Source organism: Hoplias malabaricus, chromosome X2 (genome assembly GCF_029633855.1).
Source record: "Hoplias malabaricus isolate fHopMal1 chromosome X2, fHopMal1.hap1, whole genome shotgun sequence".
NCBI lineage: Eukaryota > Metazoa > Chordata > Actinopteri > Characiformes > Erythrinidae > Hoplias > Hoplias malabaricus.
This window is the reverse complement of record NC_089819.1, coordinates 9,899,276-9,920,708: the sequence shown is the minus strand read 5'-3', so window position 1 is coordinate 9,920,708 and position 21,433 is coordinate 9,899,276. Positions and strand designations below refer to the sequence as shown.

The 21,433-nt window shown below is 39.4% G+C and overlaps 1 protein-coding gene across 1 annotated transcript; it reads left to right on the top strand.

The window, feature by feature from the left end:
* The first annotated feature begins 5,364 nt into the window (after window positions 1-5,364).
* Window positions 5,365-15,832, top strand: LOC136676946 (low molecular weight neuronal intermediate filament-like). Its single transcript, XM_066654258.1, has 5 exons — window positions 5,365-5,527; window positions 6,714-7,250; window positions 10,457-10,774; window positions 11,365-11,489; window positions 11,728-15,832. The coding sequence occupies exons 1-5, from the start codon at window positions 5,429-5,431 to the stop codon at window positions 12,287-12,289; spliced, it is 1,641 nt and encodes a 546-aa protein (XP_066510355.1). The 5' UTR covers window positions 5,365-5,428; the 3' UTR covers window positions 12,290-15,832.
* Window positions 15,833-21,433: the final 5,601 nt, after the last annotated feature.

Genomic DNA, 21,433 nt, shown 5'->3' with positions numbered 1-21,433 from the left:
ACACCTTAAAGTCTATTCTGTAACAGACTGGTATCCAGTGTAAGGATTTGAGGACGGGGGGTGATGTGATCTTTTCTTTTGCTCCTAGTGAGAACTCTGGCAGCTGCATTTTGAATCTGCTGTTTAATGCTCTTTTTTGAAAGTCCAGTTAAGAGACAATTACAGTAATCAATTCTGCTAGAAATAAAAGCCAGGATAAGTTTCTCTAATCTTACTGATGTTCTTAAGATGGAAAAATGCTGATCTAGTAACCGCTTTAGCCTGAGAATAAAACTGAGATCTGAGTCCATTAATACACCAAGGTTGTGAGCCAGTTCTTTAGATTTGAGGGCCCTCGAGTCCAGATACGCAGCCAATATTTGTCTTTCATTGCTGTTCCCAAATAGTATAATCTCAGTTTTATCTTTATTCAGCTGCAGAAAGTTGTGCCCCATCCAGTTAGTGATGTGTTCAAGGCACTTGCTTAATGGGCCAACTGGACCACAGTCATTTGAGGACAGAGCCATGTAAATCTGAGTATCATCTGCATAGCTGTGATAGGACAGCCCATAGTCCTGTAGAATCTGGCCAAGAGGACGCATGTATAAATTACATAAAAGTGGACCAAAAATAGAACCCTGGGGGACACCACAGGTCACTGGCATGTTCTCTGAAATATTATTTTATATTTCTACAAAGTAGTTCCTGCATTCCAGGTAAGAAACAAACCACTTCAGGACTGTTCCTGAGAGTCCAACCCAGTTTCTGCGTCTATCTATAAGAATCTTATGGTCAATGGTATCAAAGGCTGCACTAAGGTCAAGAAGTAATAGAAGAGATACCTTTCCAGTCTCCGTATTTAAGCAGATGTCATTAATTACCTTGATTAGAGCAGTCTCAGTGCTGTGATTAGACCGGAACCCGGACTGGAATTTGTCTAGGCTACTGTTTATGGACAAGAAACTAGTGATTTGCCTGAAAACAGAACATTTTCTCAATTATTTTACCAATAAACGGTAAATTAGAAATTGGCCTGTAGTTACTTATTTGATGATTATACATTTTTCATTTTTAGAAGAGGCTTTACAACTGGAGTTTTTAGTGAGCTCAAAAAGACCCCTGACATGAGTGAAGAGCTAACAATGTGAAGTAGGTCTGGTGCTATATTGTGAAACACACTCTTTAAAAATTTGGTTGGTAGTGTGTCTGACTGCAAGAGGATGATTTGAGATGACTAACTGTGTCAATTAAAATTTCACTGTTTACAGTACTGAACATTCCCTCTTTTGGATTTGAACAACAGAAGCATTTCTCCGTGGTGCTTTCTGTTTGCAAAACATAGCCTTCACTTTAACTGGCGCAATCTCATCCATTACACTGACGACTTTTTAATTAAAACTATTCAGCAGATCATCAACAGAGTTGGGTTGTTCACATGGTGTAGTGCACATTGCACATTGTACTCATGAAAAGTGTAGCTGTGCAGTCCTTTATAGTCCTTTTCTTGACACAAGCTCTTCTGTCCTTGATGACTGGTGAGGCCCACATATCAAAGAACACACAGTAGTGATCTGACAACACAACATCCTTCACAGTCGCTGATATGTTGAGACTCTTTGAGATAACGACATCCAGCGTGTGACTATGACAATGTCTACTCCCTGTAACCTGCTGTGAAAGGCCAAAAGAGTCCAATATGGCGTGTAGTTCCTTGGCCAAACAGTCCTTGGGATTGGGGGCATAACACTGACTCTTACCCTTGTTTTTAGAAGACTACAAGTAAAGACACACTTATTGAGGTATTGTATAACATTATATGTGCTTTATTTTCACAGTACCTCAAACTTTCACTCTGTGGAAGTGTGGAAGTGTATAGTGGTCTTTCTTGCTGTGGCAGTGAGTCTGGACATGCTCTCTTCTGCTGTTTCCTACAAAAACAGAGACATGGAGAATGAGCCTGTCTCAATATATTGATCTCTCTCTCTCACTCTCTCTCTCACTCTCTCTCTCTCTCTCTCTCTCTCTCTCTCTCTCTGTCTTACACTGTGAAATGTAGTGATGTTAAATGGTCTCTGTGTTTCTGTACCATATTTCTGTGATGTATCATCTCAACAATATTAATAAGAATATCAATGAACCTCATAGACCTCAGGTTGGTAAAGTTCAAGGACACATCTTAGATTTGTTTAGGTCCTCTTACAACATTTGTGTTATTTACTAAGGTCCTTAATAAATCATAATTAACATTCTAACAATTCCCATTTCCCAAGTGCTTTATACAACCTGTTCAGGCTGAAACACTGCTTCATCTACATCCTCAAACAGCGAGGCACAACTGCTGTAGGCTGAACAGGTAACAATGCTGATTTCAAAATGGCAGAGCAGGGTTTCACTGCACTACACCAATAAGAGTCCTTCGGCAAGATTCATAACACAACATTTGTCTTTCCCTGTACTGTGATTAGTAACTGTACTATAAATCCCTCTGCTAAAGGGCGTGTGCCATATGTCGCAAATGTAAACGTGCATGTCAGCATTGGTGTCAATGAAATTAGCATCATTGTTGATTCAGTGCAGGTTTCAGTGACTATTTTAAAAGCACTGTGCTAAATCTCTGAATTTTAAGATTGTTATATGACCTTATACCTACATATCACACAAACACAACAACAGCATTTAGAAATCATATTACAAATGGATAAGAATGTATAAATCTGCATAAATAACCAACAATGTTTGGACATAATACTTACATCTTGTGTAGTATTGTCATTACTCACATAGCTCCAGGGTTCTGGGGTTGTGGATTCAAACTGTGTTCACTAATGAAGGACTAGAGGATGACAAACACATACTGTGCAGTAATAGTAGTTTTTTTTTAACATTTACATAAATAAATCGCCCTGATTGCCTGATTGTGTTGCTGGAGCTCTCACCCAAGTGGGACTGAAACAGCTTGCCTGAGGTGTTTGAGGAGCGCTGAGTTTTGATATAGTGAGTGACTGCAATGTGTGGGGGCGGAAGGGTGGTCATTATGGCTATAGTGAGGCGTGGCTGCTTTCCCCATCACCGCTTTAACACCTAGAGCACCAATGGGGATGCATAACCTTCCTCTCGGCACACAACCCCCCAAAGGCTCATAATGCTGAATCATCTGGAAAAAGTGCTGAGAGATGCAGATTCACTGAAAATGCTCCCTTCTTATATCTCTCCTTTATCTGTGTTATAGGATATCTGTGTATGGAGCTATGACATGTCCCTTTAATCTCCAGCACGTGTGCCTGTCTGCCTGTGTTTTAAGGTCTTTGTGGGGACCAATGACAAAATGCAGCTAGGAAGAGCCAAATGGAGAGTCTAAGGGTTTGTATACACTGTTATATCTACAGTATTCAGCTACTTTCAAATGCACCCATTCAGTTCTGGAGCAGCCACACATGAGTTCTATATCACAATGCCAAGAAACAGGCTGCAGGGCAGTGGGACTGCAGTCTCTGGAGCCTATGGATGGAGTATACTTCCATGCCACTGGGATGAGTGGCTTTTGTGATCAAATCTTAAGGTCAGAATGCCCTCAAATCTTCACAGAACAGTTTCAATATCTCATTTAAAGACTTCACAGAAGACTAGAAGCTAAGACAATCTACCTAAAAATACCTTTGATAATAGATGAAATGCTGGCTGAGGAGGTATTCATCCATTTTTAATCTTTGTATCACTTTTATTCCAGGAGTCGAGAAAATTAATTTCCTGGCAAACTGTAGATGAGGGGTGTCAAAATGAATACATTATGGAAGATGTGGCCCTCTGGGTTAAAGGCATAACAGGGAACAAATTAGTGTCTGCACACTCACCTTAGTGAATGTAAACTGTGAAAGATTGAACAAACTAATGCAAAATATGCTGTAAAATTGTGTATTAATATTTAAATGTTGACATTGCTCACTGCTATGTCTGATCCGCTTGTACCAGTGCAACACATCAGATATTAGGACACACCACCTACATCTGTCACTGCAAGTGATTCACCATACAAAACATGCACTGTGGTGGCCTTATGGAGTGCTTCGACAGACTGAAAGAAGGCTAACAAAGAATGTAGAGCAATAGATGGACTACAGTGTCTGATTGTACAGGGTGAGTCAAAAGTCACAGGACGCCATTTTTTCTGAATACCCCAGTAAGTAATGGGTGAGGGGCCTATCTTTTAGTATATGTCGGGAATATGGCCACCATCTTGAAAGCCGCCATATTGGATCAAGGGCAAGTTTTTCCAATTGGAAGGTGGTCATGTAGCATATCAAAAAAGAAATAAAAGGGTGTGCTGCGACTTTGGACTCACCCTGTAGAACTACAAATGTCACCAATATGGGTGTGGAAACAAGGTGGCCATTAGCATGTTATAACTTATTTGTTTATATATCTGGTGCTGGGTGAAATCTAGGCACAAACATGTTTAAAACTGTTTATAAAATCTCGTTACAAGAATTTTAGTAAGTAACAAGAAAAGCAGCTTATGGAACAAAAATGGTTGTGGGAATTTATTATTTTTATTATTATTTTTAGTTTGTATTTTTGGTTATATATTGTGTTCGGCCATCACATGTATTTTTACAGTTTCAATTGCAACAGCTGATTTTATTAAATGAAGGACGTATATAACTAAGACTAACTATTAACCTGTACCGTATTTACTGTAATAATAATGGATTTATTTTCCTGAGCAAAGGAGTACTTTAACCCTCACTGTGTGTCCAGCTGTGTGTCTGCGGGTGTGGCTGGGGCAGGGAAGGAGATTTTCAGGGTCAGCTTTTTCCTCATTCTGTATTCAGCCACTGCAGAGGACAGTTAGTGAGAGGTGGGAGGCGGGGGGAGGCCTGCAGAGTCAGAGGCTCCGCATTGTTCGATTCTTCACAGGAGAGAAACCTGCAAGTGCAGCAGCTGAGGAAGCATCACCTCTGTTTTTGTTCCCTGTAGATCTATGAACTTCCTTAGAATCACAACACAGCTGAAACACATGCATTCTCCCAAACAAAAAAGGATTAGCCCAGCGTAAACAAACAAACAGTGATAACCAATATTATTTACATTATCTCACCATGTATATCGCTCAAACGGTATACCCGTATGTGTATGTTTGTGTGTGCAGCTAGGTAAAAAAAAGATGCACGTGCGCTACTTTGGCTCCTTTGGGGTTGGGAGGGAGGCGGGGGTGCAGCTGAGTGCGCGTGCTGGCCGTTTATTTATTTATTTATCTAGCGCCCCCCACCAACCCTTTTCTCTTTCTCGCTCTCTCTGCCGATATTGCGTCTCTGCGTCAAATGACGCGCCAGGGATATATATAGGAGGGTCCGGATGGGACAGGAGAAGGCGCTTGTTCCTCCTCTCTTTCACTTCGGTCACTCCATCCCTCTTTCTCTTCCTCCTAGCATCTGTGAAGGAGAACGCAGTCATGACTTTTTCCGGTGATCTGTACTCGAGCAGCTCGTACCGGCGGATATTCTCTGAGGCTCCTCGGATGTCTGCGCGCACCAGGAGCCCCCGGCTGCCGGTAAGGACGACTCCGAATGTTCGATTATTCGAATTAAAGTTAGGGTCTTTATTTAATCACTTATATATTCATTTATTTAAACCGAACAATAACTTTGACTGATCTTGGCTATATTTGCAGTTAGAATGTTCGTGAAGGTTGAAGTGAATTCTGTAACAATTAAATCTAAAAAGAGATCAGAATTTTCCAGTCTTGTAATCCTTATACATTCTCCTAATACCCGAAGATCCCAGGATTCTGGGAGAATTTTCTTTACCGTGCGACCAGTGAAATATATGCAGTCTGGAGACAATATACAGCAAATTGTAAATTAGCTTCTCCAAAATGATTAATTCTCCTAAAGATCATGACACATGTCACCTAGAGTCTTGTCAGAATGTTTAAACATTCAGATAGTCATGAGAGTTAATGGAATATTCCAAAAGTTTGAATATTCAAAATGTAATCATATTAAAAATAAATATATTTAAAAAATAATAGAATATATTCACATATTCACCATGTAACCAAAACCAAGATATGCCTCAGTGTTTAAGGTAAGCATCTTTAAATATTCCAATTTAATGAAGGTTTATTTTAATTAGTTTGAATAGAGAAATCATAATACTAATTATCATTATTATCATCATCATTATTATTAAGGTGCAAGGAACAACAATATGCAAACTAGCTTCTATCTAAAGATATGCATTCACCTTTGAGCTTTGTAAACTAGAGGAATCAAAATATTCAAATTATAAAGAAAACTTTAAAATAATAACAATAAAGATTTATTAAATAAATATTTTACATTTTAAAAACACATTGCTAGAAAATCTAAAATTAGACATTTTTAGAAATTTAAAACATTTTTAAATATAATATGAATGTGGCATTTTAAAGTCAGTCTAAACTTACAAATTCTCCTTAGAACCATGCATTATTTCAACTTCATTGTCCCCCAGGAGGCAGTGTGAGGCCTATGTGCTGCATTGTGGCTTTGTGCTCTGGTTAAACTTGCTCTAATTAGTGCCTTGCTGCTTATGAATACATCCACCTTTAGCAGGATAAAGATTATCCACAAGGGGGTGCTGCTATCACTAAAAAATTATTGGTGCTTTGCATGAAAAACACTTTGTGCCCTAATACTATTAACACCTTACAAAGTCAAATAGAAAGTTATATTAAAATATCATATGTTCTGCAGTTATTGCCGGATAGCACAACGGCGGAGCTTGCGCGCACCGCAGCCGTGACCAACGAGATGAAGATTGTCCGCGCGAACGAGAAGGAGCAACTGCAGGGCTTGAATGACCGCTTCGCTTGCTTCATCGAGAGGGTTCGTGTGCTGGAGCGGCGTAACCGCGCACTGGAGACAGAGGCAGCAGCACTGCGCGAGCGTCACAGCGAGCCTTCGCGCCTACGAGACCTCTACGAGCAACGCACGCGTGAGCTGCATTCTCGTGCCGACGAGCTGGCTCGCGATGCCAGTCGTCTTCGGGTGGAGCGTGAGCAGGCTGGCGAGGCACTCCAGCGTGCCGAGGAGCGTCTGCGTGAGGAGGTGCGGCTGCGTGAAGAGGCAGAGCGTGCAGCCAGCAGTTGCAGGCGTGAGGCGCAGGAGGCAGGGCTTGCCTCCCGTGAGCTCCAGATGAGGGTGGAGACGCTGCTCGAAGAAATCGACTTCCTCAGGAGGGTACATGAGGAGGAGCTACGTGACTTGCAGGCCTCCCTGCAGGCCTCACAGGTAAAAACAACATTGGTACCTAAGGTATTGTTTGGTGATTGCTATGGTATTCCAGGTTATTACTGGAGGTTGCTTTGATATTCCAGATGATTGCTAAGGATCTCAAGCCTTGCGCAGCTAAATGCTATGCTGTCCCAGGTAGCATCACTGATTTTCTTGTATCCCAGGTGGTTGTTAGGATGTTGGCAGACTGCTACAATTATGTCAGAGGTGACTGTTAAAGTCATTGGTTTCCCAGGTGGTTATTATTGGTGGTTTTTTTTACACTTCAATTTAAATGTCGCTATTAAAATTCCATTTAGTGTAATTTACGTATTAAGCAGATATTTTGCATTAAACACAGGCTTAAACTAGCAATGTTTATAAATTAAAATCCCTTTTAGTTCAATTTTGGAATAACTCATGATGCATGAGATGTAAAAGACGTTATTCAGTGTGGTTCTGCTTAAAACGGTTTACTCTATAGAAATATACATACACAGACCTAGCCTACTCCAAAAGTTACATAGTGCTGTTTCTGTAGAGCTGAGCCAAGAGCAGCAAAGACAGAGGCTCTATCCTCCATATAACAAGTCAGTGAATCCTTTAATACCGTTTTTTTCTTCATCATAATAAATCGCATGCGTAATTAATAATCAATGTGCGTTGACTGTGTGGTTGTAAGTAATGACTAGGGTGGAAGGGGTGAATAATTAACTGATGCGGGAGGTTCGTCATGATAGACTGAAGTCTGCACTGCAGCAAACAGTGAGGAGCGAGGAAATTTAAAGCATTCTTTCACAGCACAGGGTGGAGAGAGAGAGAGAGAGAGAGAGAGAGAGAGAGAGAGAGAGAGAGAGTTATTGGAGCAGTAAACTTGCTGCACTCCCTTAGTAGCGCAGGATTTTAGGTGTGGCTCTCTGCTACGTTTGGCTGGGATATTCGTGAGGTGAACTTAAGTGGCCAATTACAGCGCAGGAGGGCGGGGCCAGTTATGCCGTCGAGAATGTATAATTAATTAACAGCAGTCATGGTCAATGTTAAAGAGCCAAATGTAATTGTATGCGGAAGTTCAGAGACCTTTGATCAGCATTTGTATTTTTAATAAAGGAAGAGTAAAATAACAAAAAATAAATTAAAAATAATAATAAAATCATCACAGTGCCCTGATCAAAAGGTTGGACACCTTACAGAGTCAGAACCTAGTGACACCCTCTTTGGCATGAATTACAGTTTGCCAGATTTGTTGTAGGCAATTAAAAGTCTTTCAGTTATTGTATTTGGAACTAGTCTCTTTATTGCAGATACCCTGTAGTTCTGGGATAGACATCCACCTTGTGTTATTCAGGTAGTCCATAGAGAATTCTGTGGTACCCTTTTTTAAAAAGCAATTTTTAAATTTCCTGTTTTCTTTTAGCCTTTTAACAGAAGGTTTCATCTTACTTTCAGGACTATTTTTGTGAAATCCCAGCCTTACTGCCTCCAGTGCAGTATTCCCAATGCCAATGTAAGCAACAACTCCAAACACAGTAGGTTCTTTGCGGGTTCATCACAGTTCTGTTTTCATAAATCATCTGGCTTGTCTAGATGTTCTGTAGCATACTTCAAACGTCAAGTTTTGTGAAGAGTAAATAAGTATGTTTTCTTTCTTATGACCCTTCCATGAAAACTTTGTGCAGCAACGCATTGCACCACCACTCTGACACAGATAAACCTTCCAGCAGGTTCTTGGCAGTGATATGGGGTTTTAATTAGCCTTACTCACCAACATACAAGCAATTCATGCACAGAGTTTTCTGAGTCTTCCAGGTCTCCTCATGACCTTCACAATTCCTCTGAACTGCCAGTTCTTAAAATACTTTCATTTTCAGAAATTTAGAGAAGCCTAAGGTTGCTGCATGTCTGCACAAGGTTTGAAGAATGTACAACGCTTGGAAAGTGTTCAGTTGAGAGTTCCTTATTGCAGCTAGTGGCATGCCTCAGGACTGATTTGCTAATCAAAGCCTGAGAATTTGTCAAAAATATTAACCTACATTGGCTACACTGATGACTTTTATTTTATATTGTTTAATGTTATGGAAGACAGTGCTAGGAACGTAAAGAAAATGTAAAAATATTGTAATTTTTTGGCTATTTAGATATGATTACTACTTAATAAGTATACTCAATTAAAAACCCTAACTAGCAATCTATTTCCTCTTGGGAAGCAGATCCCTTCTTTTACTTCTCATCAATTTGATTAAATTCCATCAGCAGCGTCTGTCCTGTGTGTGCAGATCTGACTAAAGCTTTCTGTGGTTTAACTTCAATAAAACTGCCGTCTTTTCAGTCCATTACACAAACTAATGACAAATTCGTGTGACTTAACCCATTAAACTTCAATTTTACAAAGCTGTTGTCACAGAACTTGCGACATAAAAAGGTTTTACAGAGACATGGGTCCTAATCCTATGTGAGCATTGTCGAAGCAAACAGTGGCAGGAAAATCTCCCTCAGAACTTGAGGAAGTAACCTTAAGAATCTTCTTCTGATGACCATAGAACTAAACAATAATGTGATAAAAGATTTATGGATTTACAATATGTATACAACAGTGAATGTATAAGAACATAAAGAGAAGTGTCTGTCTTTGGGCAGAAGTGTACAGATGAACCATTTTCATTATCAGAGTGAGAATGAGAAGTAAATATGAAAACCAGTGTTGAATGTTAGATGTTTATCATTGCATTTAATATGAGTATGTTAAGATTTCTAGCTGCAGTCGATGCAGGCACTGTCTAATCAGTAGGCTTGATGGTGCATGCAGCAACTTCATCTTGGGCAAATCTGGTTTGCACAATAGCATCAGTATCAGATCAGATCGAATGAACACAGCAGCTTAACCTCAGCACAGAAATATGCAGATATTTATTCCTGTTTTATGGATTTATGGATAACTTAGCTATTTAACTAGAACAATATATATATTTCAGGATATAGCTAGATTTTCGGTAAGATAAAAAAAAATGTTTTACACTCATTTACTCATTTACTTACAAAAGACAATGCAGTAAAAACATAACCAAGTTTAGAGAGTAAATATTGCTTTATACATTTAGAAACATCATAAACTGCATCCCAGAGATTTACTAGAAATTCCTATATGATGTCTATGATATTATATCATATTTTACATAATGCATTTTGTCTAAAATAACACATTTCTTCAATCTGTTATTGATGAACAGGTATCTGTTGAGATGGATGTGAGTAAGCCGGACCTGGCCGTGGCTTTGAAGGACATCCGCTCTCAGTACGAGGTCCTCTCAATGAGGAATCAGCAGCAGGCTGAGGAGTGGTACCGCTCCAAATTCACCAGTGTGACCGAGGCTGCGTCCCGCAACACAGACGCCATCAAACAGGCCAAAGACGAGCTAAGCGAGTACCGGAGACAGGTGCAAGCACGGACCCTGGAGATAGAGGCCCTCAGGGGCCACAATGAGGCTCTTGAGAGGCAGATGGCTGAGATGGAAGACCGCCACAGCAACGAGATTGGTGAGCTGCAGGTGAGCTGATAAAGATCAAACCGGACTAGGAGGGAGATATGAAAATGTATGGTAAGAAATCTGGTATTTGCTGTTGGGGCTTAAAGATAAACTGGTTTTATATTGAAATTGCAATTTTAAAGAACTCAACTTTATCCTCATATCCTAGTTTAAATGGGAAAATGTAACCTGTTTACAAGGAGACTCTAAACCATGGCCAATCAGGTATAATACAACTGTTACTAAGTGGCAGTTTGGCACACTGCAGTTAGCATTCAAACCTCCAAAAGCAGATGTAATATAAATCTCTGAACTGTGCTATATAGAATGCTTACTATGTAGGCAGCATTTTATAACTCGAATTTATCATTGTTCCACTCTCTTACCTACTAAGACTCTGTGGATAAAGAGTCATTACATCAACAGTATTTCCCCCCAGCTGCACATTAACAACAGCACGCTAACAAACTAGCCATAATTTGCTATGCTAACCAGTGAGTTAGCAGGTTCTGCACATGCCATGGTTACAGATTTTCTGACACATACAGGCCACCAGGAGTCAGTATGATTGTTTCACAGTGTGAACAAGATTGACTGTTGTTTTTCTGTAGGAGACGATCCAGCAGCTGGAGGATGCACTGCGCAGCACTAAAGGAGAAATGTCCCGTCACCTACGTGAATACCAGGACCTGTTGAATGTCAAGATGGCATTGGACATCGAGATTGCTGCCTACAGGTAAAAAAGAAATCAATTCCTCCTTTGCTCTTGTGTTCTAGTTATTGTTTGAAAAACTGCCTTCAATAAGGCTTTGTCCACATAAGCTGTTTAAAAATGCACATGGATTTGGCATATTCTAGCAAAAAAAGTTCCCTATTTAAAAATAGATCTGAAAACTGTTTTAACATGAAAATGATATAAATACCAAGATGTAAACATTTTTTGAGTGTCCTAAAATTCCCCGCTCTCTTTATAGGAAGTTGCTGGAGGGTGAGGAAACTCGTCTGAGCTCTGTGGGCGGGGTTTTGCTCCAGCCCACCTACTCTGGCCTCTCTTATACATCAGGACACGCTTTCAGTCTGGGCTCCTACAGGAGGGGTGTGACCAAGCCTGCTGAGGCAGAGGAGGAGGAGGAAGAAGAGGCAGAACCAGAGGCAGAAGCAGAGGAAAAAGAGGAAGAAGAAGGAGCAGAAGAGGAAGGAGAAGGAGAAGGAGATGAAGGAGAGGCAGGAGAAGGGGAAGGAGAAGGAGAAGAAGATGGTGAGGGTGAGGGAGAAGATGAAGGAGAGGAAGAAGGAGGAGAAGAAGAAGGACAGGAGCAGGCTGAGGAAGAAGGGGCAAATGGAGAGGAGGAGGTTAAAGAAGAGAAAGTAGAGAAAGAGGAGAAGAAGGAGAAGGAAGGTGATAAGCAGAAAGAGAAGGAAGCTGAGAAAGAGAAGAAGAGTGAGAGCAAAGGCAACAACAACAAGGTGGAAAGCAAGAGCGAAAAGGCAGAGAACAACAAAGGAGATAAAGGCTCTGTGGCCAAAAGCAAGTAAAGGCTTTACTGCTCCAGCTACTGCTGCTCCTCATACTCTTCTCCACCGGAATGTAATCTCCTTTACCTCTCTGTTAAGCACCCTCACACTAGCACATTTAGAGGTCTACCACCCAACCCAGGCCCACTGAGGCCCAGCAGAATGTAAGGATCCTGATCAGGATCTCAGTGATTTTTCATGCTTGACCTAAAGCTTAGTTTAGGCTTGGCTTGTTTTCTAATTAGTGATTATCACTCACTAGATAAATTTAAGATCAACAGGATTATAGGCTTTGGTCTATGATGAAGGTACCTTTGTGGTGAGTAGGTTTTTCCACATTAAATATCACTTTTCAGAAAAAATATCCTAGCATAATGAGTATTTTGCTCAAGGTGTCCCACAAATTTCTGCAGTAGCCGCAGTAGCGAGAGGAACTTTAGCACAGTGGAGATAACAGATAACAAGGATAGCGTGGATCTGGCTCTATGACAGATATAATCAGCAAATCTATAAGTATTGATTTGTAATAAATAACGTTTATAAATTACAGATATATACTTTCATTTTCCAGTCAAGCCTATTTGGGTCAAGTTTCAAGGTTGTGGGTTTGGGTTGGGTTCAGTCAGGAATCTATTGTCTGTGCAGACCTCCGATATATACGCACAAGCAGAAACACTCACTCACGCATGCAAGTGCGCTCACACATTCTTCACACATCATCTCTTGATCTGTCCATATTTCCGGGTATGGTAGGGTTTAAAAGCAGCCCTGTACACACTTATAAAAAGGGATTCTTTAAGAGTTCCTTAATAATGGGAATAGTTATATTAGGAACTGACGATTCAAAAATTCCTACATGCAAATTTATCTGGGACATTTATTTCCCTGAATTTTTTCACCTCATTGGAAAGACCAGGTAATTTCAGTTTGAAACCCCTGATAAATTGTTCTATAATTCTAATACATTCTAATTTGCCAATACATACACTCTTAAATAGAACAACCATGTTTGTTTCTTTTGAGTGTGCCTGGGACTGACTAAATTAACATAGAATCTTTACGTTATAGAAAGCTTCTTTAAAACTTTCTTTATTTATAGAAATATTGGCTTCATTTTATTACTCAAAGAACCTTTTGTGTCACATTTAAAGAGTATAGAACCCCTTTTGATAAGAGTGCACAGCTATATGTAGCTGTAAGTAGTTAATGCACTTAAAACACTCATGACACTTTAAGGACAACAAACTTATGAATGGTCATTGAGAACTGAGGTAAAACAGTTTTTAATGTGAGAAATGGGGTTCGCAGACCACAGTGCTTGGTCACTCCATACATCAGTGTGACAAGTTACCCTAACAGATGGTGCTGGATAGAGTGATGATATTAGGCTGGAAATATACACTGACCTCCACAGGAAATGAACCATCTTCTCTGGTCCCAACTTTACGGTGCTATACGATTTAAACAGCAAGTTGGACATTGATGGATTCAAACATAACAGCAGGTGCTTTGTTGGGGTTTTTAGTAAATGTTACCAGCCAAGATATCAGACTGATCACCATAATATTCACCAAATGAACCAAATGTTTCCCCCAAATTTCACAAAAGTACTCCAGTGTTCATTCTTAAATTCACTCTTTACCTTTAAGATCACCCCATTTTGCTGGAAGTTTCCCCCTAATATTCACCCCTGTTCTGCAGTATTAGAAAAGTGATGTGCACATAAATGAATGTCTATTTCTGTGGTAGCCAAATTGCGGTTTCAATGTACAATTTATTAACCAAGATAAAAGATATACTGACTGAATCTACTTTGTCACTTTCTCACCATTTACAAATTTCATAACCAGCACTAAATAATCCACCCATTTAGTTTTATTGCAGTAATCACAGCACAAATGGCTATGTTTAATATGTAAAGATGAACAGTTTTCAGGGGACTGTCTTTGGATTGGATCTGAGAGATGGGTTTGAATTTTGCATCCTGTGCATCCCCTCCAGGAATGAAACACTTAGAGAATATGAAGACTTGAAATGATGCTGCTGTTTATCTTCCTAATCCTGCTAATTTTACGTTTGGAAAAATAAATCCTCCTGTAAAGAAGCTGTGTGGGGGCAGTTAAAGGTGTGCCAGCCTGCACATTATTTATGCCTTTTCCATTTCTGCTTCAGTCTTCCTAAGGCTTTATGTGCATGTGGTGTATATAGGGATGCTGGAGATTGCCTACAGGAAGTCTACAGGCTTAATTGTGTTTTATTTGTTTTAACTTTTAGTTCGTTCCGTTTCATATATTGCTGAAGAGTAGGTGTGCTAAAAGGAACGAGAAATCAAATGATAATATTCCCATTGTTTGCCTGTCAAATCAACCTTCAGTGGGCTCTGTTTTTTGAACATAGCATTAGCACAGAAATAAGGCATAAGACCGTAGCACAGTCACGTGTGGGAATGGCAGAAACGTTGTTTGCTAATTTCATGACTGGCAGCCGCACACTAATCAAGCGCAGAATTGCAAAATTACAGTTACAGTTACAATTAGGTTAGCTTAGACAGAGAAGTAATGATTTTCTCATGTAAAAAATAGCAGCACCCCACACAGTTATGTCTTGGTTGTGTCCCTATGTTCATACAATTACAAGAGTGACATAAGTGTTCACGTGGGCCTGTGTGTGTTGTTTGTTTTGATTCAGTGATGTTTCTAGGGCAATGTAATAGCACCGTTTCCTATCTAATGTCAGCTGGCCTTGACAAGTCCATTTCTTTGCTATGGCTGCAGATGGCAGAAGAAAGATAGACAGTGGAAGGGAGTGCTGTAATTAGAATTAACCACATACTTTTTATCCAATCAGATTGTGCAGTAAAGATTAACTGTTGTGTAATACACTTTATATTCAATGTATTCAGTTGTTTTGTATGTGACAGCACCATCTTACCACAGAGCAATAACTGAAATTGTCTTTGAGGACAACCCTTCATAGACACTCAGAAGTGCCATATACACTCTAAATGACTGTGACAGAAAAGGTTTGTGAGGTCAGTTTTCTATTTATATATACATATATTTTTGGTGGGAATTGAATTACTCTAATGCCTCATCACTCTTCAGTGATGTTCTTGTTGTGGTTTTGAGATTATGTCCTGCTGAATGTTGTGATAGGTTTGCCATCTAAAACTGACCCATTCCTGAATTATGAATGTTAGATAAACTCTGCATGCTCTTATGAGGACTGAAGCACATGGTCTATGGCTTGGTTTCTGATGAAAGCTGGAGGGGAACTAAATTGACAGCAAGATTTTTCTTTTTTTCTTTCTTTTTTTTTGTCTGTTTGCATGGCCTGAGCCTTGGAGCTTGACAAAATAAGACAGGATGGGATAGACTTGCTTTGTCAATGTAAACAAATAATGTATGTACTGTAATTGCCTTAATTAATGAGAGCATTGCGATAGAGTCCTTGCAATTTTTTGCATTTTCACATGGTTTCAGAGAGAGCTAAGGGGAGATGACACCATTCTTCTAATCTGCTGCAACAATGTAAGCTGCTATCTCCATACAGTGGTGTTCTTAAAGCCAAATAAAGCCATTTATCAACCAAAATCTTTGTCTGTTTTTATTTTCTGTCATTCTAAACTACAAAAGCACACTTGTGACTTTGTGCGTGCATGTCTTTGTGTGTGTTTGACAGTCCTTTGAAGACATAAACTACAATGACTTGATTCATAACAGCACATTTGAATATAATCTTAAATACATATAAAATGAATAACATAATTATTAATTATACAAATTAATGATAATTAAGGAATAATAATATGCACATACATCTCTACTTCACACGAATGTATGATTACTTCAAAATATCCAGACCAATCTTTGTCTCACCACACACAAACTCACACGAACACAAACAAGCATCAATACACTTAAATCCTGTGTTGAAATGACTCAGTTTTACCCAACACCTGCTGGCTCCGCATGTGGGCTGTCTTTTAGAGGGAAGGTCAGCAACAGCCTTCATCTGCCATTAATTAAACTGTAAACGTAGGCGTAATTATGCAGACCGGACTGTGGACCTACTCTGATTTATGATCTACTTCCACCTGGCCTGTGGGTGTGCAAAAAGAAAGACAGGTCAGATTCATTATGCATGAGCCTCCAAAAATCCATTACATGCTAGCACACTCTCACCTCATCTTTCCCCATCCCCACAGGACCAGTGAGGAAATGTCTGCTGGAATCCACCAAAAACATTAAAAATATGTAAAATGTAATAAACTTAAACAAACTTGGATAAACCTGTAAAACTTCAAAAACATAAAAATACCTGCACAAACCTGTATATGTCTGAATAAACCTGTATTAATCTCTGAAAACATGTACAAATCTTCATAAACATACAAACACTTGGTAAACCCAAATAAAAATGCATTTCCCTGTATAAATTAGTGCAAACCTGTTCTAACATGGTAAAACCAGAATAAACCAGAATAACCCATTGGGACAATGAAGACCATATCTCTGTCCAATTAAACATGTTTCTTTCGCTCTTGTGCTTCTCTCTGTCCCAAATCTGTAAGCATTACAAATATGTACAATAACTGAATAATGACTCAAAACCAACACACACATTTACATACAACAATACAGGCAGGTTTACTCAGACTGATGCTGCAGAACAGAGCACACACACACACACACACAGTGCCCTCCTCCTCCTCCACAGGGCACAGTGACTCAGCAAAGCTTCCAGCCGAAAAAAAGCATACAATAAAGAATTGAATCATATGAATTCAGAGCAGGTTTCATCACTACTGGCTCAAGAGAATCCCCTCTCACTACCCTAAGATCAAACTGTAAATAAACCCTGGCTCTATTATTTTAATTATTCAACACGCAATTCAAAATCAATTCACAGAACAGAAATAATTATCTCAGGGCTATCCTTGAAAAACATCCCAAGTGATACATTAACACCTAAAATTGTGAAACTTTTCTTACAGTGATACTTATAACAAAGAATTAACATAAAATAGTATGTATTCTTCAAAATATATCATACCCAAAGAGATTCTAGTCCTATTATTTCATGTTGTCTTGTGATGGGTACAGTCCCCTAAAAGAGTATTGCTGAGGAAACAAGTGTAAAAAGAAAAACTCTTTCTGATCACAAAAGGAAAGAACAATATAGGACCCAAGACTCAATATACATTATCATAAATATATGGTTGCATTTACCTATGGGCCTTTCAAAAGCTGATATTCTCACTCTCTCTGGGTGGTACAACTCTGTAAAGTCTGGTATCAGGAGATAGCTGGTTCAATTCCCGGCTGGGAGTCCCACTGATCACAACTCACTAATCAATACAAGTTTATATCCAACCATCCGTCCATTATCTGTAAGCACTTATCCAGCTCAGGGTCACGGTGGGTCCAGAGCCTACCTAGAATCATTGGGCGCAAGGCAGGAACATACCCTGTAGGGGGCACCAGTCCTTCACAGGGCAACACAGACACACACACACACACACACACACACACACTTTTGGAGTCGCCAATCCACCTACCAACACACGGACACGGGGAGAACACACCAACTCCTCACAGACAGTCACCCAGAGTGGGAATCGAACCCATAACCTCCAGATCCCTGGAGCTGTGTGACTGCGACACTACCTGCTGCACCACCATCTTCTCCTGCAAGTGTGATGAGTAGTCCAACTGTGTTGTGTGGGCTTGCTTCACATGTCTTGAAGGAATCATGTGCTAAACTAAGCATCATGTGCTGATGACCTTGCTAGCAGTGCAACAGGTAATGACTAAATAGGGAACAAAATTAGGTTAAAAAAATATTTTTTGAAAAGACATCAGGTCAGAGATTAAGCACCTCTTGGTAGCTACACATTTTTCAGATCCATTTCTAAAGTAGAAAAAATAGTGTCTGATGGGGACACTATTGCTTGTCTACCAGGTTTTACATGTTTCTTCAGAGCCAAGCGTTACCACTATTCTATATACTTTATTCTACTTTGACCTTTCTTTCCCTTATGCCATTATTATATGTCTCCTGAAGTATCTTCCCTGAGGATGATGCTAATATAGAGGCCTGATTTACCTTTTGTGTAGTAATTTTGCCAGGAATAGTTCCATTTGGCCTGTCATTTCTCAAGGCTGCTGTATTTTTAGCAGAGCCATTTCTTGTCTCATAGTTCTGTTTTTCTACTATCATATTAAGATAGTGACTGAAATGTCTTGTATTTCACTAATGCAAATTGTGTTTCTTTCATTCTTCCTACCCAGTTATCTCCCAGTTTAGTTGGTGCATTTTCTAACCATTAACTCGGGTTGTCCCAATCACCCACAAGGCTTCCAAACTAGGAGTGTGTGCATGATTCCAGTGAAACCAACCACTGCTTCTTTTCAAACTGCAGCCAACATAATGCGACAGAGCAACTCAACACACTTGGAGGAGGATAACAACCACCCAAAGTTTATGCTAGCTAACAGACACCCATATTTGCTAGCATTACGAATGAGACTAACTGTGCTCTCTTGAACAGATGGCTGAAGAATGACTTGGGATTGAACTGGTAATCTATAATACTGTGTATGAGAAAGGCACTGCAAAGATAAACCCTATTATTATTAATATTATAAGTAGTTATGTTTTGCAGCAGTGTTGAGAGCAGCATGTCAGTGGCGAAAAACTGGGAACTACAGCTCTGCTTTCAAATAGAGCTTATGTTAGCACCGTGTGGAGAAACTACATTTCATTCTCCCTCAACACAGATCACAGATACATTTTTAAATGAAATTAATTATTCATTCATTCATTCATTATCTGTAACCGCTTATCCAATTCAGGGTCGCAGTGGGTCTAGAGCCTACCTGGAATCATTGGGCGCAAGGCCGGAATACACCCTGGAGGGGGCGCCAGTCCTTCATAGGGCAACACAGACACACACACACACACACATTCACACCTACGGACACTTTGGAGTCACCAGTCCACCTACCAACGTGTGTTTTTGGACCGTGGGAGGAAACCGGAGCAGCCGGAGGAAACCCACGCGGACACAGGGAAAACACACCAACTCCTCACAGACAGTCACCCGGAGCAGGAATTGAACCCACAACCTCCAGGTCCCTGGAGCTGTGTGACTGCGACACTACCTGCTGCGCCACTGTGCCGCCCATGAAATTAATTATTTATATATAAAAATTATATAAGATAATTTCATGTAGATGACATTTTGACTAGGCATATGATAATATAATGAGGAAGAGCATGTCTTTAAGACTCTTAGACCAATAAGATTCTGTCACTTCAGTACTTACTGTAATTAATCAACAATTAATATTTGCATACTGGTGCCTCTGCCTCTGTGTTCCTCATTTTGATTTCAGAAAGTTGGCAACCCTAGTAGTATGGATCTTAGGTTTGCATTTCATGTCTTTCCATTTTATTACCATATTATTTCTCTCTCTTTCTGTGTCTTGCTGCTGTTCATATTTACTGCTATATATGGACTTTCTGCATTGCAGATATCCCATAACCCAAGCCCTGATGCATTATGGGAGGCATTGCTGATCCCCATCCAAAATCAGAGACACAAACGCATGCGCACACCCTTCTTTCTCTCTCTCTCTGTCCTTACAGGGCCCAGTGGTGCTCCTACACAAAGCTACTGTGCTTTTGTACTAACCTCTACCCTTAGATAGTGAAACATAGCTGTGAGGATTTCATTGCATTCTAACATGTTACAGAGGTTAGATAATGATGGTGTGCAGTTACTTATTTATCCAACTCATTTCACAGGTAATGTATGGAGCATCACTCTAGAGGCTGCAGTTCCAGTGCACCACAGCCCAAACCCGATGGAATTGTCCTCTTGCCCACAATTTGCATTAGGCAAGGTGACTCTTGGCTCATGTGTAGCTACTCCAGAGCATACAGTTCCATTGGAAATGCTTTTATAATTTGTGTGGGCAAAGCTGAATATCTATGTCAGTAATGACAGGTTAAAATAGCACAAATCACTCAATCAAGAGACTGTCCATGTCTCTGGACATACAATGTATTCAGGGATAGGGAAAGGTGTTTTTATGCAGGTGTTGAATTAGGTATATCTTTTTTTTTAATAATTTATTTGTTTGTTTCTTTGTTTAATTGTTTTGATCAAACTGTGCATGTTGTATGCTAAATTGACACACAGGCATATGCTCATTTTATATTCAATCTCGATGACTTCCTGTTACCAGTCAAACTGCTATTTATTGAAACTTATAGAGTAGTGTTACTTGTATAAACCTAGTGTCGGATCCCAGAGTAGCAACGACAGAGGCTCTATTATCCCTATTATAGGTTAGTACACTATCTAAGGTTAGTGAAGCATCACAATGACTTTGAAACTGCAATTATAAGGTAAAAAAATATTACATGGTTTTCCTATGAGCATTCTGTTTTGTCTGCATAGTTGCAGAGCTTAGTTTGAGTGATTTCTGCAACTCTGAGACACATGTTTTTTTAATCAGGCTATGGTTTGTTTTTCTGATTTCTGCCTGATATTCATTTTTGCCTTTTTGACTTGTTTATCTCTCTGTACTGATTTTGGGGTTTTGGAATATTTCTTCTGACTTTAACCTTATATAATTAATATTAGAAAATTATTTTGCCTTTTCTTGTACTATTGTGGAGATGGGTGCAAGCAACATTTATCAGTTCAGTTTTCTGATGTTTGAGGCCAAATCCAAAGATAGAAAAATGATTGTAAAAATCAATTTTATTTATTTATTTTTATTATTATTTGTTAAGTAAAAAAGAAATATTATTTTAATTTCTGCTCCTCACAATCTGAATTTCAGGGGAAAAAAAACCAAAAACCCACAAACAAACAAACAAAATCTGGTTGAAGCAGCCTCCATATTATTGAGAAGGAATGCTAAAGATATTCAGGACAGTGTATGGAATATTCTTCTTCACTTCTCATCCATTTTTTTTCTCTGGAACTATTTCATCAAAACACTAAACTCTCACAAGTTTAGCACAAGGTGCATTTTAATCTGCACAACGGAACAAATAAACACATTTACAATAAACTAAGCTTCATTGAAGTGGTCATTCTCAGATTTTTTTAACACTCTCTTAACATTAAATGTGCTACAAAGGGTT

Coding starts and splice junctions, on each gene's coding strand:
- LOC136676946 (XM_066654258.1), top strand. CDS start 5,429: ATGACTTTTTCCGGTGATCTGTACTCGAGCAGCTCGTACCGGCGGATA. Junction 10,775..11,364: donor ACGAGATTGGTGAGCTGCAG/GTGAGCTGATAA, acceptor GTTTTTCTGTAG/GAGACGATCCAGCAGCTGGA. Junction 11,490..11,727: donor ATCGAGATTGCTGCCTACAG/GTAAAAAAGAAA, acceptor CTCTCTTTATAG/GAAGTTGCTGGAGGGTGAGG.